Genomic DNA, 16292 nt, shown 5'->3' with positions numbered 1-16292 from the left:
CTGAGAGTTGTTCAGTACTTACAAAAGCCTCTGAAACTCCTTGTATGTATATCTGTAGTGGAGAGAAAGAGACTTCACTGTAAGGTTCAAATTAACAATTTATTTGGACTTCACTCACAGGTCCAATATGCCACTATTGTAGGTTTTATGGATACAGGGGAGAGTGCACTATTGCAATTTAAAAAGCAACTCAGAATACACTATTGCAACCTACAAGTGATTCCGAACAGTACTAACGCAAACACGAGCATGCTAGATATTAATACCTTAAAGGAGTGCACTAATAACAATCTTAAAGCATACCAAATACCATCTGTATGTTTCTTTATCACTTACCCTCTCTCTCGAGTAAGGCCTCCAAATCCCTGGGATGCTACCTTGTACAGCATCCTGCACAAGGGGGGAAGAATCTCCTACAGGCCGTCTATATGCCACTGAGTTTTATTCAGTACTTAAAAAAACCTCTGAAACTCCCTGTATGTAGATCTTAGGGAAGTCTAAGAGACTTGATTTTACTCACTTCAAAAATAACTGGAAGAACTTGTTTTAACTATAAATTCAGTACTGATTAGTCTCTGAAGGGACCACAGGCTCAGCCTGTTAATGACTGCACATTGAAAGAATGTGAAAACTCATCCTTGTGCTCTGAAATAACATGAATATCCTGGGTATGGACTGAGTTTTGCTTTAAGTGTTTGAATTTGAAATCAGAACCCAAAGGAGAACTCTAGGAATCTGAGCTCCAAATAAAAAGGTTCCAACAAGTGTCTGCTTTGTAATTTCACACAGGCTACATGTCTGAGTGGGACTTCAGGGACTTCAAGTTGGAGAATTTGTCAGGGGATGGTCAGTCCCTTTGCCTTAACATGTAAATACTTTTCCATCTGACTTAAGATTCTGTACAACGAACTTCAGATATCTTAGAGTAAAAGTTAAGACATCTTTTAGTGGAATAAATTGCCCACAGAAAGCTCTGCATGACACTTGTCATTTACAGATTAACTTGTGCATGAAACACAAGGTTTTCTCTCTTACATGTATTTAAACTATCTGATGCAACTGCAAAGTGAGTAGTTGCATTAAATTCGTGTGTTGGGCGCTGATAATAAAAGACAATGACTCTAAAGTATTTTGATTTAAGAAAAAATGCACACTGTTGTATAGCAGCTATAGAAATCTATCTATGTGTTCCCAGGTGCTGGTGAAAAGAATATACAGCTCTGGTGAATTTCATGGGGAAGATGGGGATGAAGTGGTTGGTTGTTTTGATTTGTTTTGGGTTCCTTGTTTGTTTGTTTTGGCTCCAAACTTATTAAAGTCATCCCTTCTTTACATAGTTACGACATTCCTGAAGTCAGGTTTTTTGACCACTGTTGCTTTTCATTGATAATTCCCAGCACTCTTGCTGATCAAGGCAGTGCTGATCTCTCTTTATGAGAGATGCGTGTGGCTGATGGTGTTCATCTGTTGAGTTGCATAGCGCCAACACAATTTACTGCAGTTTACATGTGCTAATGGGGCTGCTGCTTAGCTGGTGCACCGGTGTCCAGCTGCTTTCTAAGGCTGTTTTCTTAAAACCGGGTAGTCAAAACAAACCAACAAACCAGTCCACCTTGTACTGTGTAACACAGCACAACTAGGTTGAGTGGTAAGCTAGTATTGCCATTCTATGTTAAAAAAAAAACAAACACAAATGTTTGCTGTAAGATCTTGAATATTTTTCAGGTACTTCTGTCAAGAGAAATCAGAGAAAATATTTGTTCTAAATACTGCTTTTTGTGTTACTCATGTTCAGGGGAGTGGAAATGTTGAACTGGTTTTCTGATGGCGTAAATGCCCATTTGTCCAGACTTTTGGAGCCAAGTGAAACATTAACTCACTGAAAATGTACCTACTGAAACTATTCAGAAACTCAGCTTGCATTTACAAAACACTTTTTACCAATGGAGATACTTTCAGGAAAATTTAATTGTTTTGGTATGACTTACAGGAGCAATTTTGGCACTTCCAAAACATTTTCAGCATTTTCCTGTTTCCCAGAAGTTTAATGCATAGATATGTGCCGGACTAAGCCAGTGTTTCTCAACTCCTGATATAGTTCTCTTTTCAGTGCATTGAAGGTTACACTTCAATTTCTCTTGTTTCTTCCACTTTTCATGGACATCAAGTACTATCGAGAGTGAGAATGACTTCAGACCCTACTGAATGCTGCAACGCTCAGTTTAAAATCCCTCATCTGAATCTAGAGAGCCCCCTAACTGTGTTAGTGATAGATAACAAAGAAAATCATGAATCTAGCCATTTCCTCAGCTTTTTTTACCAGAGCTCAGTAATAAAATGCTTCCTGTTGTATAGACCTGGAAAATATTACCAACTTGAAATGAAAATATTGTTTCATTTGTCATGTTATATGCTTTGTTTGACCTACAGCGAAATCTTTTTCATTTTTATAAGAAAAAAATCAAAAACAAACAAAAAGCCGTTTCAAGTTAACCCAAACCAGGTTTTTCTGATCCTGGCAGGGTCTATAAGTAGATGTAGAAGAAAGCCGGTATAAGCAGTAGTTATCTTGGAAGAAGAATATAGAATACTGCTTCAGTTGAGCCTGCGGCAGTTAATGATGCTCCAGAGAAAGCCCAGGGGTAAGACAAAATAAGGGACATTATGATAATAGACTGGATGATTTACTCAACTTGTCACAAATTTTTCCTTCACTTGATCAGTTCTGCTGCTTCTTTGCATCTGTAATTAACTTCCCTCCTCCTGCTTTATGGAGGATTGTTAATTGAGCATTGCAACTTGGAGTGCCCTACGTGCAACTAGACATCAGTGGGAACTGCAGGCTTATTGCTAATGGGGCCAGGGCTGCCTGAGCCTCACAGTAAGAGCCTCATGCCAAGCTGGAGGCTGCTGGCATTGCCTAGACAGCGGCACTGTAAATGAAAACAGGCAGGATCAAATTAATACAAAATTGTTTTAAAACCCTGTATCAGAAGAATGGATAACTTATTAAAAAATAATTGATTGGGAACTTTGTCATGTTTAGGCACTGTTGTCAGGAGGCCACCATGTGCATGTGTCTGTCTGAAAAATAGACACGATTACCAAGTGAGAGGATAGAAGCTACAACTAAGATGTCACATTGAGGGGCTTGGATGTTTATTTTGGAAATGCTAAAAGCTGCGAAAAGGATTTTGGTGTCTTAAAAGGACAGACAGTGGTGCCCAGTTGTTTAAGAAAGGAATAAACAAGTGACGTCAAGAGACTTGAACTCGATGCAACATCCATGCAATGTCTGTGGGGCTGTTTACTTCAGCTCAGTAAATGGGCAGGCATCACATGCAGCAGAGTTAAGCTCTTGCATTAAGTGAATATTTCATAGGCTCTACATAGCAAAGAAGTCTGTTGCAGCTGAACTTACACTGTGTTTCTGTAGTGCGAAATGTAAGGAATTCCACTGTGTGTCACAAAATAGCTGTAGAAAAAAGATTTTAAGCATTTCTTTTCAAGTTGAGCACATCTGTAACGGTACAGGCAAGCAAGAAGCCTGGTCAGTGGGTATTGAGGTGATAAGTGATTGTAGCCCATTAAGAAATGTGATTCTTCAGGACAAGTGGGCATCATTTTAGGTGGTGTGTCCTTGTATGTAAGAAAAGAATGGTTCTAGGGATCAGTTCATTGATCATTTCAGAATTATTACAGTTTGCATCACCCAAGAGCATCCTTGTGATTAGTACTTCAGATTTCTCTTCCGTAAAAGGTGCTTTATTTTTCAGGGAAAGGTAATTTTTCACACTTTTTGGTTTTTTAATGTCTACTCCAGTAAACATTCACTACTGTAGGGTCTGGTTTTTTGCAAGTGGATCTCCTCTCTGCAAGGACTGTAGTGAAGATTTCTGCAACTGTGGTAGTGAAGGAAGTGGTGAATTCAAGGGTGTGGTGTTCTTTTTCCTTTTGTTCACATTTTTCAATTTCTGAAAGAAGCTGACAAAAAGCGGAATTCTAGCCTTATGTGCAAATACTAGAAAATGTGGGCCCAGATTTAAATTCTTGATGAAGTCTGATTTCAGATATCCTGGAGATATGAATGCTGTGTACGTAGGTAGTGGTGTCTCTTTCTTCTAATATTTCCCTTTGTACGCTCATGAAAAGTTGGTCTAAGAAAGATGATTTAGTAGTTATTTCAATTAGCAATGATTCCTGTTTCCATGGCCCCCTCAGCTGATGCAATGTATGACCCTCCCTACCTTGACAGCATGTCACTACTTGTATGACCATTCCAGCAGGAACACCTGCCTACAACCTCTAATCTGATACCAGTTGCTTCACTCCTACATGCCAGATTTACTCTTTGGGCTTCCACAGCTATCTTGAAATCAGATCTTCCAAGACACCCACTCCAATAGAGCATCATGGTCCTTGGAGGGAATAGAATAGAGAAGTGAGAAGAATATGTGCCACATGTTGCTGTCATTAAAGTTAGGTTAACTTCTAGAACTGAGCGCTTTTTGTTTTAAACATGACACAGTGACGTCATTTGAATTGTGTCTGTAATTATCATATGTGTGTATTGCTGTGCTTCAGGGCTCAAAATAGATGAGGTAGACAGTATGAGGCTGAGGGGGATCTGTAAGATCGAGAAAGACACAGAAGATGCAAGTAGGGAATGAATTTTTACTGTTTCTCACAATAATGGGATTAGGGGGCATTCATTCAGACTGTGAAGCAGCATGTTTGAAAAAAAAAAAAAACAAAACCAGAGGATGTAACTCAATTAAATTGCAGAAGTAATTGCCCCATCATGTCGGGTTCAGAAGAGATTAGACAAATTCATACGGGAAAGATACAGCAGTGACAATGGTCTAGATAGTGATTTAGGAAGGTTAATAGGTATATGATTGCTGAAAGTTGGAAGAACGTGCCAGCAGCGGTTCTGTCCTAACTCTGCTGTCTTCTCCTGAGTATCAACTACAGTGTCAAAGAGAGGATGCTGGGATAGATGTTCTTGTGTTATAAGAATAACTATGACTATAGTAAATCCAAGAATGTGATTTTTTTTAATGAGACTTTCAGCCAGCTTTCTGACTAGAAATATTCAGAATATAATGATTTTAAAATTTCAGAATCAGGCGATCATATTTTCTGAGTTTGTCGTTGTTAATCATTTGTCTTACAAGTACGGGATATCCTCAGTGGTGCTTTGTTGGTAACATTTGAGGAAAGTCTGCAGTATTGCTAGCAGTAGTTCCTCTCTATCATGATGTTCTGCACTGATAAAATAGACATCTTGGATAAGCCTTCCAAAAGTTTCATAAAGTAGCTTAGAGAAAAACTAGCAGGATCAGCTCGCTGGATCATGAGTCAAAGTCCTCTTTTTAGAAGTCTCCAAAGAATCCTCATGCTATAGTAAGTGAATTGTAGTGTGGCTCCCAAATGCTTTAGAGACTTTGAGGATGAGACTCAGATTTCTAAGGGGCTTAAGTGCTTATGAAAATGCTGACATGAAAGGGAAATGTCAGAAGGAAGGAAGAGGAGATCAGGGGAGGAAATGGACAGTGGACATACCGTTCTTGACATTGACTCTGTGTGGGGTTTCTACTTTTGTATCTTCCTGCTTGTGGTTTTGGTTTCAGGTACCCGTAGCAGACCTTTCTCCCTCAATGGTGTCCAAACAGAACGCTTGATCAGAATAGCTTCTTTAGGCCAAATACTGCGGGAAGCTCTGAGCCAGATCAGGGTGCAATACCAGTGGAGCTAGTTTGAAAAGTTCATCAGATAAATTAAATGAGAAACCGAAAGCATTTGTTTATTTAATAAATAAAACATCCATCTTTATCAACTGTAATGTTTCCTACCCTTTGATACTGTTCCACGCTACCGCTCTGTAGAGGATCTCATCTTACTAGTTACAGAACACAAGTTTGATTATGTGAAGGCGGTGAGCCAAAAAGCTAGAGGTCTTATGCAAATTAAGATATGCATTAATTTGCATAATGCTGGTAATATATAGATATATCTATACATGTATGTATGTATATATGCATCCATTATCTCTCCTCCTCTTCTGAAAGATACTTCTCGTTTCCCAGCCTCTCCTGAGCTGGCTCTTCCCTTATTCCTTGTTGTCCTTGATGGTGACTGGCCAATTTGAAGTCCCATCCTGGAAACTTAGGTTTGTCACTCTGCTCTAAACTCTGTATAAACAATTCTAGCTCTTTTGCTGATTGTTATCTTAGCTATTTATTTGTGCTGGTAAGGAGTAGTTAAGGGCTGTGGAAAATGAGTTATTTCTAGATGCTTCTTCCATCAGGGATTGTATTTGGTAGATGGGATCACAGAACAGTTCTTTGTGATGAGTGTTACAGAGAATGGCTTACGGACATATATGCACTTGCTCCTAGTTCTTCTCTTTTTGAGGATGAGAGTTGGAGCGCCCATGTGGGATAACCATCTGAGCTCAGCTCAGGTGAGAACCTTTTTCCATCATTTTTGTGAGTTTGAATTGTGTAGGTTTGCTGAAACCTTGATCCAGCAAGGTTTTATAAAAATTCTTTTTTATAAAAAGTAGAGTAATAAAGAAAGCAAGCTTTGTATTTGTGCTCAATAAATTTAAAAGTTTTTAAAATGCGTTTAGTCAGGGTTTAGACTAGATGTTTGAGTGAAGCGATTTTACATCATAAATGACATTTTTCCTGTATCTAGAGTTAGGCCCTGGGGTGCAGGTCTCCAGCAGGTGTAAACTGTCAGAGTGGCAACAATTAAAGCTCCTGAGGATGCACCCTCAGTTTTTCAGAGCAGTCAACAGCCCAGTTTGACCTGTAGAGCCTCCAAGACTGGAGCCAGAAGAGCTTTATTGAAAACCTGGATGCTTATTTTGGTGTTTATGTGGAACTTAATCTCTAGAAAATCTGGTCCAAAATGCAATCTCACATATGCTGCATTACCGATGTTTACACGTTCAGCTCGGTAACTTGAGCTGCATTGAATGAGGGTTGCACAAATGATGAAAGAAAAAAGAAGCCTCTTTGACAGCTATTTCATTTGTGAGTTTTTAAAAAATTTAGATACATGAAGGAATTATTGTGCCAGATCTACCAAAGCTTGAGCTCATTGGAGTCAATGGAGTTCTGTCTCCTAACTTCAGAAGACTTTTTTACACTGTTCTCTAAACTGGGTTAGTAATAGGCTGATCATAAAGTGACTTTATTGGAAAGAAAGTTTACCAAGTGAATAATTCAGTAAATATTTTCCAGGCAGACGTGTCCAACAGATTGCTTGGTATGGTGGATAATAAGCAATACTGCCTTTTTAAGACTGCGGTAATACAAAGTCCTCCAAAAAGCCTGACCCTAGTAGGATTGAGGTCTGAGAAGAGAGAATGTTAATCCTACACCACCAGGCCAAGATTTATTGGAAGGCACATACTACGGACATAGAGATACAGTAGCCCTAGATCCCAGCTGCTCCCTCTCTTGAACTCGTTCTCTTCATAAATGCATATTAAAATAATTTTAGGGCAAGTAATTGAAAACAACTAAAATAAATTCCTCATAGTAAAACTTTTTAAAGATTTAAATTGTAATAACTTTTATTCCAGCATATGGATTTGGGACTTGATGGTAAATCAAGCTGTCTCTTTACGGAAGTGGTAAATCACTAGCATTTCCTCTCAGGAGCAGAAAAAAATGTTTATAAATCATTGCATTTGTTTCAGATTATTCATCAGAGCTGGAAGACAATTGTTCAAGTTGCTTTGTGATACTATAAACAGAACACTGGGAAGGCTGTGTACTTTGTAGCAAAATTTAGGGGTTTGTACGTATACCAACTGAGACTTTTTCCTCCAGTAAGTGTTCAACTGGTATTCCAGAGAGGAGGATCTAGAGTCCAGTGTGCTGTTTTTAAGGAACAAGTTTGATTTGGCACTAACAGGGCAGCAAGGCCTGCTGACTCACAGAGGAAGGGTCTCACAAAGTTGTCTTGTTTATCTTTTCTTCTTATACTGCAGTATGCAAGGAAAGTCTTCACTTCTTTTCCTATGCCCTCCCAACCTGCTTTGATGGAGTTATGCAAAGGTTTAAATCTAAAAGAGAGTAAGAACTGAGGGTGAGGAGGATTTTGATACAGAAAATTCGAGGCAATAGTGCTTAACATTTCCTGGTAAATAAAAAAAGGAGAAGGACTGTCTACACACTTGCATTGTAGTTCAAGACATGAGGAGATGGCCTGGTGTCCCTGGGTACTGCTGTAATTACCCTAGAGCTTTTTTTCTCGAAAGAGCTACAATTTCTGTCATATGAAGCACAGGCAGCAGACTAGCACGAACAGCAATAGCAGGCTTAGCCGAGCAAGCTGCTGGAACTAGCCGGCGTTCCTGCATTAGTTACCGTCTGAATTTCTCCAGCGTTTCAGAGCTTCCTGGCCTTGCCTGCAAGAGTACTGGCACAAGCAGCCTGGTTTTACCTTAGTGTATTGTGGCCAGTCTAAAGGAATTAATTAATTAAAAAGTCGAATTACTGTGCCAGCTCTTCTGAAGGTTTGAATGTTGTGGTTCATTTAGCTTTGTTGTGTTTTTTCCTCCCCTCCAAAAATAAAATGAAAGCAAAACACACACCAACTCATTTGCTGACATGTTGGCAAATACTGTGAAATAACTAACTGGTTGCGGAGTCTCGGTAAAAATGGAAAACATGTATTTTTCAGGTGGCAAGTTGCTTTTATCCAAAGAAAAAACAGAATATGGATATGATATACTTTTTATGAGCAAAACAGGAGACTTGCAAGGTTGAATGTGGGTCAGATATCTTTTAGTGGCGGTAGTTTCCCAATGCTGAAGCGTATGTCTCTGTTAAACACAACAGCATAAAAACTTTTATGCCAGAGAGGTGATGGGGGTAGGCAGGGACCCTCAAAACAGCCAGTAGCTAATGCTGCCTTTGTGGTTTTATATATTTGCCTATTAAAATGACAATACAGACATGGAACATTTAGATTTAAGAAGCCTTCTTTTCATTAAACAACATTAAACAAACTGACAAAGTAGGGGGTTATGACTCCAGTAATTGAAACATGCTGTTCTGTTCAAGACCAGAACTCTATAAAGACTCTTTTCACCCAGTAATGCCCTTTGTGTTTGCCTGCTACCCCTGCTAGAAATTACTGTAGGCCTGAAGTATGTCTTTCCAAGTGGAGTGGGAATGACAGAGTGCAACACCGCACTTGGCAGATGGGGTCACAGCCTTTTTAGGACGTTAACATTCATTGTGCATTGGAAATCAATTTGCAGCCCAGAATGCATGGAGACTTAGCTGGACTCCCCTCCCCACTGGTTTTTTATGTTAACTTTAAACCTGGGATGCAGGAAAAAGAATTAGATGGATTAATTTGGATTAATTCTGGTGGGGTTTGGGTAGTTTTCATTCGCTTAATTTACACTGTGCCTTTTTGTGGAATCCTTATTCTTCTAGATGTATGTTCTGAATCTGTACATTACCTTGCATTTCGTTTTCCTTCTCTCTTCTAGATGTTGATGAGTGTCAGGATAACAACGGAGGGTGCCAGCAGATTTGTGTAAACACTATGGGAAGCTATGAATGTCAGTGCAAAGAGGGTTTTTTTCTGAGTGATAACCAGCATACCTGCATTCATCGCTCCATTGGTAAGTTTTCAGCGTGTAAACTGCGCTCTTTAGAATAACTGTGTTCAATCAGAAATGCAGAAACTGTTTGGGGCAATTTTTTTATCCCCAGAGCTCCCAAAATCATTTCACTGGTTGGTTGAAATTGATTGATTCCTCTGCTACCCAAACTTGTAGCAGAGCCATAAATAAGACAGGGGGAAAGGCTTTAGGTTAACGTAGAAATTATACATGGTTCAAATAGCAGGCTCTTTGGGCAGGCAGAGACAGATTTCCAAATGGCAGCTTTCTGCTTCTGAGTTTCCAAGACTTAAAAATTTCTCATTTATTTATTGTATAATAGTTCACCTGTCTTCTACCTTAGAGAGCATGGTATCTTAAATCAAAATGAACAGCTTGTTGCTTCTGGAAGTTGTACGGCTTATGGTTTTTTGCCAGGCATGTAACTCATTGCTTCATTGCAGACTGTTGATGGCCGATACTGTATTGACATAGCATTTTTCTTTGGTTCAGTACCCTGTCCAGGGTGGATTAGAAAACTGCTTCTCTGTTGCCTATGCACTAGCAGTAGAAATAAGGAATCCCTGCGAAACTGTGATCCTTGTCTGCTGCTGATTTTGACTAGAATAAGCAGCTCTCCCTTTTCTATACATGTCAGACATGGAAGACAAGTTTGAGTTGAAAGGGGGAAAAGAAAACAGCATAGCTATAAATCTTTGCAATTAAGTGGACTCTTTGTGTGTTCATTCAGACTTCTGGTGACCCTGGCAGCAATGGGAATATATGCTAGCAAACTCATTTACCAATAGGCAACACAGAATGACTAAGTAGCAAGATGAGTCTGGTGATCAACAATGTAAGGACGCTGTAAATTTCAACGAGCCACACAAATGGTTCTGAACTATTTTAAGTCACTAAAATTAACCAGAAAATCCTACTGAGCATAGAGTATGAGTTTAGTTACTCTGTTGACAAGAAGGCAAAGTGTTGTAGTGTAGCATCTCAGAAATGTAAATGTATTTTGGGCACTGTGTGTATGCTTATACAGAAATGTAAAGACAAGTAGTAATTTTGATTTTCAGAAATGTGAATCTCTGGAATAGATTCACAAGTCCACTTTTTATCATGATTATTAAGTTTTAAGTGCCTGAGGTATTTTGATTATGACGACATACAATTAAGGTCCATCAACCAGTGCATTTTAAAGGTTGTTATCTAATAGGTTTTTAGTCATTCTTTTCTACGTAAATTGTTCGAATTTCTGTCCAGCGTAAAGTAACCCTAACACAAAGATATCCAACAGAATAGTAGCTGGAGGCTTAATGAAAACCACTTGCAGACTTGCAGAGTAGTGCGATGCAATCATTATTTCAATTTGCACATTATAAAAATTCCCAGCTGTAATAAAAGAGAATTTAGTTATCTGAGATGGAAACTAATGAAATGAATGAAAAATGAGACTCTCAAGGCAAAAGTTTCTTCTGAGGAATAGATTTACTGAGGGAAAAGGGTAAATTTTTATGGCAAAGAGGGTTCCTGGTTTGACGGAAGGACTGGGGGACTGGATCTGAAGGGTGACTGCTGCATGCACATAATAAATTTGCATGGGAATAATATATTTGTCTTAACTTGTTTACAAAGAAAATGTCAGAGACATGGATGTTTAATTCGAAGCAACATCTTCAAATTATTTAAGATCTAAAACAACTGAGCAACCTACCAAATAGACTGATGGTGATTGTGAAGTTTTTTATGAACAAACGGTTTGTAGCTTTTCAAAAATAAAGTGCCAATTTACAATAATAGCAAACGTTACACTGTAGTGCCATGATGCCCCACAGAAATATATTGGGTGGGTATGCTGGAGGAAGGAAATGAGATGAAATGATCTCTTTCAATTGTCAGAGGTGACTGAACTGCAAATAGTGAACATGCATGGTGAGAAAGTAAATGTTTTTTTTTAATATCTGTGTTTACTAACTTTCATCTGTCTTACTTGTAAGCGCCACTCCAGAAACTGTTGGAACGCAAAAATATGCATCAACATATTTGTCCAGAATTGTGCCCAGGGCTAGATTGTGTCTATACCTCTGTTGGTAAACAAGGCTGAAGTGGACAAAGGCACACCACACAGCCAGCATTGCAACCCAAACACAAAGGCGCTGGCTTGCCAAAGCCCTTTAGCAAGCTTGTTGACTTTGAGCATAATAAGATCCATTAATTGCAGTGGGATTACTTTTCTGTCTCTGAAAAATGCGTGTGCAGTCACACAATCTCTATGTCCTTGACATTACCTAAAGTCTCTTCAAGGACTCAGCTAGTCTAAAATAATCAACCACAAGGATTTTTATGCAAGTTGCTGCCACCTTTTTCCTCCTGTTTTCAAATGCACTGGGGAAAGGGGAGAAGCATTGCAAGGTGCTTAGAATGTACTTGGAGTTGGGATGAGTTCAGAATGGAGGGAGCAGTACCAAGCCTAAGCATTGCCCTGTCTGCAGGCCCAGCTCACCTGCCTCGGCCATCAGCAAGGCTGGTGCTGATCACCTGCTTTGAGCTCGTCAGCACATTCAAGTGATGTGGTAGTTTCAGAGTTGAAAAAGGGCATTGGATATTCTTTTGGGGGTTGAGTAGAGGAAGAAATATGTCCCTTTCTGCACTAACCAGCCAGGGGAAAGTTGTCTTCTGGTATGAGGCACTCTCCTTAAAATTCGCGGCTGCTGTGTGAATTTCCTCAGCTTCCAGAGATGCGCTGTGCCTGTCCCAGTGTTTTGGGGGCGTATTGTACCACCATGCTCTTTCCCGCAAGCTGTGGTTAAAAGCCGCACTGTAGTTCATGGTAGGAGCTTTTAATATAATCCTTGTGTCACAAATGACATGTTTGCTTGCCATCTAGAAGTGTTCTTGTTATTTCCCGTGGACAAAAAGGATTAATGATCCACACAGAAATATTAATTTTATACCAATGGGAGGCCAGGCTGACCTGGCCAGGCCATTATAGGCCTACTGATTTTGCACGTTTAGTCTCAGCATCTTTTGGGAGGATACTATGCCCAATACAACTCACCTCATTTATTTTTGCATAAAAATTTCCCTTTGCTGAGTCAGATTTCAGTAATAGTTTACTCACAATAATGATGGCAACAATAGGGAGGGAGAATGGGAGGGAGAATGGATGGTAAAAGATGCAGAGAACTTAACAGTTGTTTGTCTTAGTACCTCTTAATTGCAATAGTAGGTGTGAATGCTGTGAATTATATCAGAGACACGTTTGTGTTTGTTTCCTCATGACTTAAAAAGAAACCGGAATAAAACAGATGTTACTGTATCATCTCCAGCTCCAGAGGGAGCATGTGTTTAATAAATGCGTAGATTAGTATCATACACTACAGCTGTGACTGGGTCAGGTGAGTGGGTTACAGCAGATTTTCCCTTAATTTGATGATAAGCCAAAAACCCCAATTCAGCAAAACCTCTGGGCACATCCTTGAAGTCCTAGTGATAGCAAAGTTGGTTAAAAATCTAAATTGGGCTTAAAAAGCATCAAAATAGGTAGGGCTTAGCTATATGCCTGTGTCTCTGCTGAAGTTCGGAGTGATGATAATGAAGGGTGCGGTGTATCCCATTTGCATTACAACTATAAAGGGTATTGTGGTCAGGAGCCCTGTCTACAAACTACCTCACCAATCAAAATTCTCAGCTGAAGTGTTATAGAAAGCCATTGCTGTCCCACCTCCAGAGGGCAAATCTCCTAAAGCACAAAGGTTGTTCGCTTACAAGCCAGAGACGTCAGGAGTTCTGTGCCTGGGAAGACTTCCGTCATTTTAGATTCCATCCCCTAAATGTCTAACTAAAGCATAGTTATATTAATGGTCTTATATCTGCTAATAGTTCACTGCCAATGTTTTTATACAGCTAATGCCAAGTAAACTAAAAAGGCAGGTGCAATTAGGAGCAGTAATTGTAAGCGGAGACAAGAAGAGGTGGAGACTTACCAGGCTACAGAAGGCTGGAAATTATGATGGTCTGGTCAAGTGGTGGAAAAGCTTTTTACACGGTTGTCACTATCATTTTCAAGCCTGTTAAAAAGCCATTTGGTAAGGAAATGCTTTTTCACTTCCCCTTATCCCATTAGCCTTATGTTCTTAGCAGAGTTAGGGAGTTTGACATAAAGTCAAGCTACCACAACTTAGCAAATTACTGTGGTACAAACAGAGTCTCAAAAACCAGATTGTCCCTTTCTGCACTGTAAGTTTAACAGTTTAGTCCCAGAGGAAAGGGAAAGGTGCTAAGCCAAGTTGTCTTGCATTTGTCATGGGCTAAGTGGGCTTATGAAATGGCTTACCATGCTTGTGCTGATACATAGTAACTTGTTAAATTTGATTATATGTGTAAGCCCTTGTTAATTCTGCATTAGTAGCAGAGCAGGCCTTCAGTCAGCTGACATCAAACTACCAAGTTTCTTCTTGTTCTGAGGATTATAAAACCACTTTTGTTCAATTTTTTTTTCCTACTTTCCATGATTTATTTGTATTCCTTACCTGATTTCTTAGTTCAGTGTGATTTTATAGCTGTAGAATAATGTGTTAGGACTCCCTGGGAGAAGCATGATCCCCAGTCAGGGCAGGAAAGGTTGCAGGTTGGGATTCTGGAGTTCATTCCCATCTCTGGTGCTGATGCCTTGTGGGACTCTGGGCAAGAAGGTTAATGTGACTTGGAATTTCTGCAAAGCACTTTAGAGGACAGAGGTGCTTTTTCTACAAAAAGCACAATAATCTGTTCATATTTAGATGAATGTGGAAGGGTGACTTTAAATAATTAAGTGTTGCCAGCACCGTTCCAGATTTTATGAAGTACGTTTCTCATCTCAACTACGACAGCTCTTTCATGATGATGTAACCAGTTAAATTGCTCCATTACTTGAATATACTTTGCCATAGCTACCCTGAATATAGGCATCCCGTTCACTGGAGCAGAACAGTCCTACTTGTCTTTTTAAATTGGAATCCTAATATGATTGTAAAGGAATATATGTGAAGTAAATTTTAAGGAAATCAGTTCATGTGCTTTTAGATAACATAATAAGAAAACCTTTCAGGGAGCATAAGTTTTATCCGGACAAATATACTGTGATCTTGGAAGCTTTTTCCTAAAACTGCACACAGTATGACCTCAGTGTAATAGAAACTTGTTTGTTTATACATTCCCATGGTACATTTTGAATAAATAGTTCAACTGATTACCTTTCACAGAATATAGTACACAGAATGTATCCAGGAAAAAAGGCTTAATAAACCATTTTAAATCTCATTCTGTCCTGTTAGAAGTGTGTAACCTCTTAAAGTTGTGTATAACCCACAAAAATTGCTGTTCTTTAGTTTCAGGGATTCATATTTGCTCCAGCAGCCTTGTGAAGGGCATCTCACATTTGCTTTCTCCATTCCTCTTGAATGGAAGGAGTTTGCAATTTGTCTCAAGGGAAGATGCAACAGGTGAAAACACTTGGTGCAAGTGAAAAATAATCTTTGTTAGGCCTGATCTCCGTCCTCTCATCTATTGGTGATTTATCATGATTAGTACTAGTAAAGTTACACTGGTGTAAATCTAGTTTAAGTGTAATCTGACTTAAATTGAACTGTGAGGGGAAGCAGTAATTATGTAATCATAAAAACAATATTAGGTGAAAGTTTAGGACTAGATGTGATATAGAACAGCCGGGTTGGAAGGGACCTTGACAGATCATCTGATCCAACCTTCTGTGGGAAAGGGAGCCTAGATGAGAATATCGAGTGCCCTGTCCAGTTGCATCTTGAAAACTGCCGGCACTGGGGACTCTACCATGTCCCTGGGGAGGTTGTTCCAGTGAATGATTGCTCTCACTGTAAAGAAATTTTTTCTTATGACAAGATAAAACCTCTCCTGGTGCAACTTGTACCCATTGCCCTTTGTCTTCTCTGTGTGGCTCCTTGTGAAAAGAGGGTCTCCATCCTCTTTGTAGATGCCCTTTAAGTACTATCCAAATAAAACTAAATCTATCCAAATAAAAGTGCAAAAGAAGAGTTTTAAGTATCAAAATTGTCAGTAGTTTTTCGTTGTGTTTTTTTTCCCCTTAACTTTTCACATTAAGGCCTTCAATAAATGTCAGCTTAAATGGTGACTGCTTAGGATGACATAGAATTGGAGGCAAAGCCATGTCACTTTTGGTTTACAAAAATTTTAAATGCATCTGAAACCTGAGGCTGCAATCTTCCTTTTATAGGTAAGAAAACCGAGGTGTAAATATTACACTATTGTCTAAAGTTCTTGTGACTGTGGCTGAACCGCAGGGTAGATTCACTCCATTAAAACAGCTGCAGTCCTGGTCTTCAGAGCAGTCCAGATGGAAACCGGGATGTGAGGAAACAATATAGGATATGAAATCAAGGTAGAGTTTCGACATAAACAAAGTTGCAGAGATGAATACAGCCAAGTAGAGTTGGTTGTAAGCCCTCATTGAGTTCCTAGGGACTAATTCAGACCCGTATAATACTTAACAAAATATGATGAAGTCACTATATATTCTACCTTAGTTTTAGAGCTCAGCTTAGGTTTTAGAGCTTTTTGTCTTCTGAAGGAAAAATATCGTGCTTCAAAATTTTCTGGGACTTCAAATTAGATT

The 16292-nt window shown here is 39.2% G+C and overlaps 1 protein-coding gene across 7 annotated transcripts in view; it reads left to right on the top strand.

Moving 5' to 3' along the window:
- Nucleotides 1-16292, top strand: part of SCUBE1 (signal peptide, CUB domain and EGF like domain containing 1) — a 217922-nt gene that overhangs the window by 47206 nt on the left and 154424 nt on the right. For all 7 annotated transcript variants that reach the window (XM_054185747.1, XM_054185738.1, XM_054185731.1 and 4 more), the window contains exon 4: nucleotides 9524-9658. In XM_054185747.1, the coding sequence (XP_054041722.1) occupies nucleotides 9524-9658 (135 nt within the window). The remainder of the gene's footprint in view (nucleotides 1-9523; nucleotides 9659-16292) is intronic.

The sequence above is a fragment of the Rissa tridactyla genome, chromosome 1 (assembly GCF_028500815.1).
Source record: "Rissa tridactyla isolate bRisTri1 chromosome 1, bRisTri1.patW.cur.20221130, whole genome shotgun sequence".
Lineage (NCBI taxonomy): Eukaryota > Metazoa > Chordata > Aves > Charadriiformes > Laridae > Rissa > Rissa tridactyla.
This window is presented reverse-complemented; position numbering and strand designations above follow the sequence as displayed.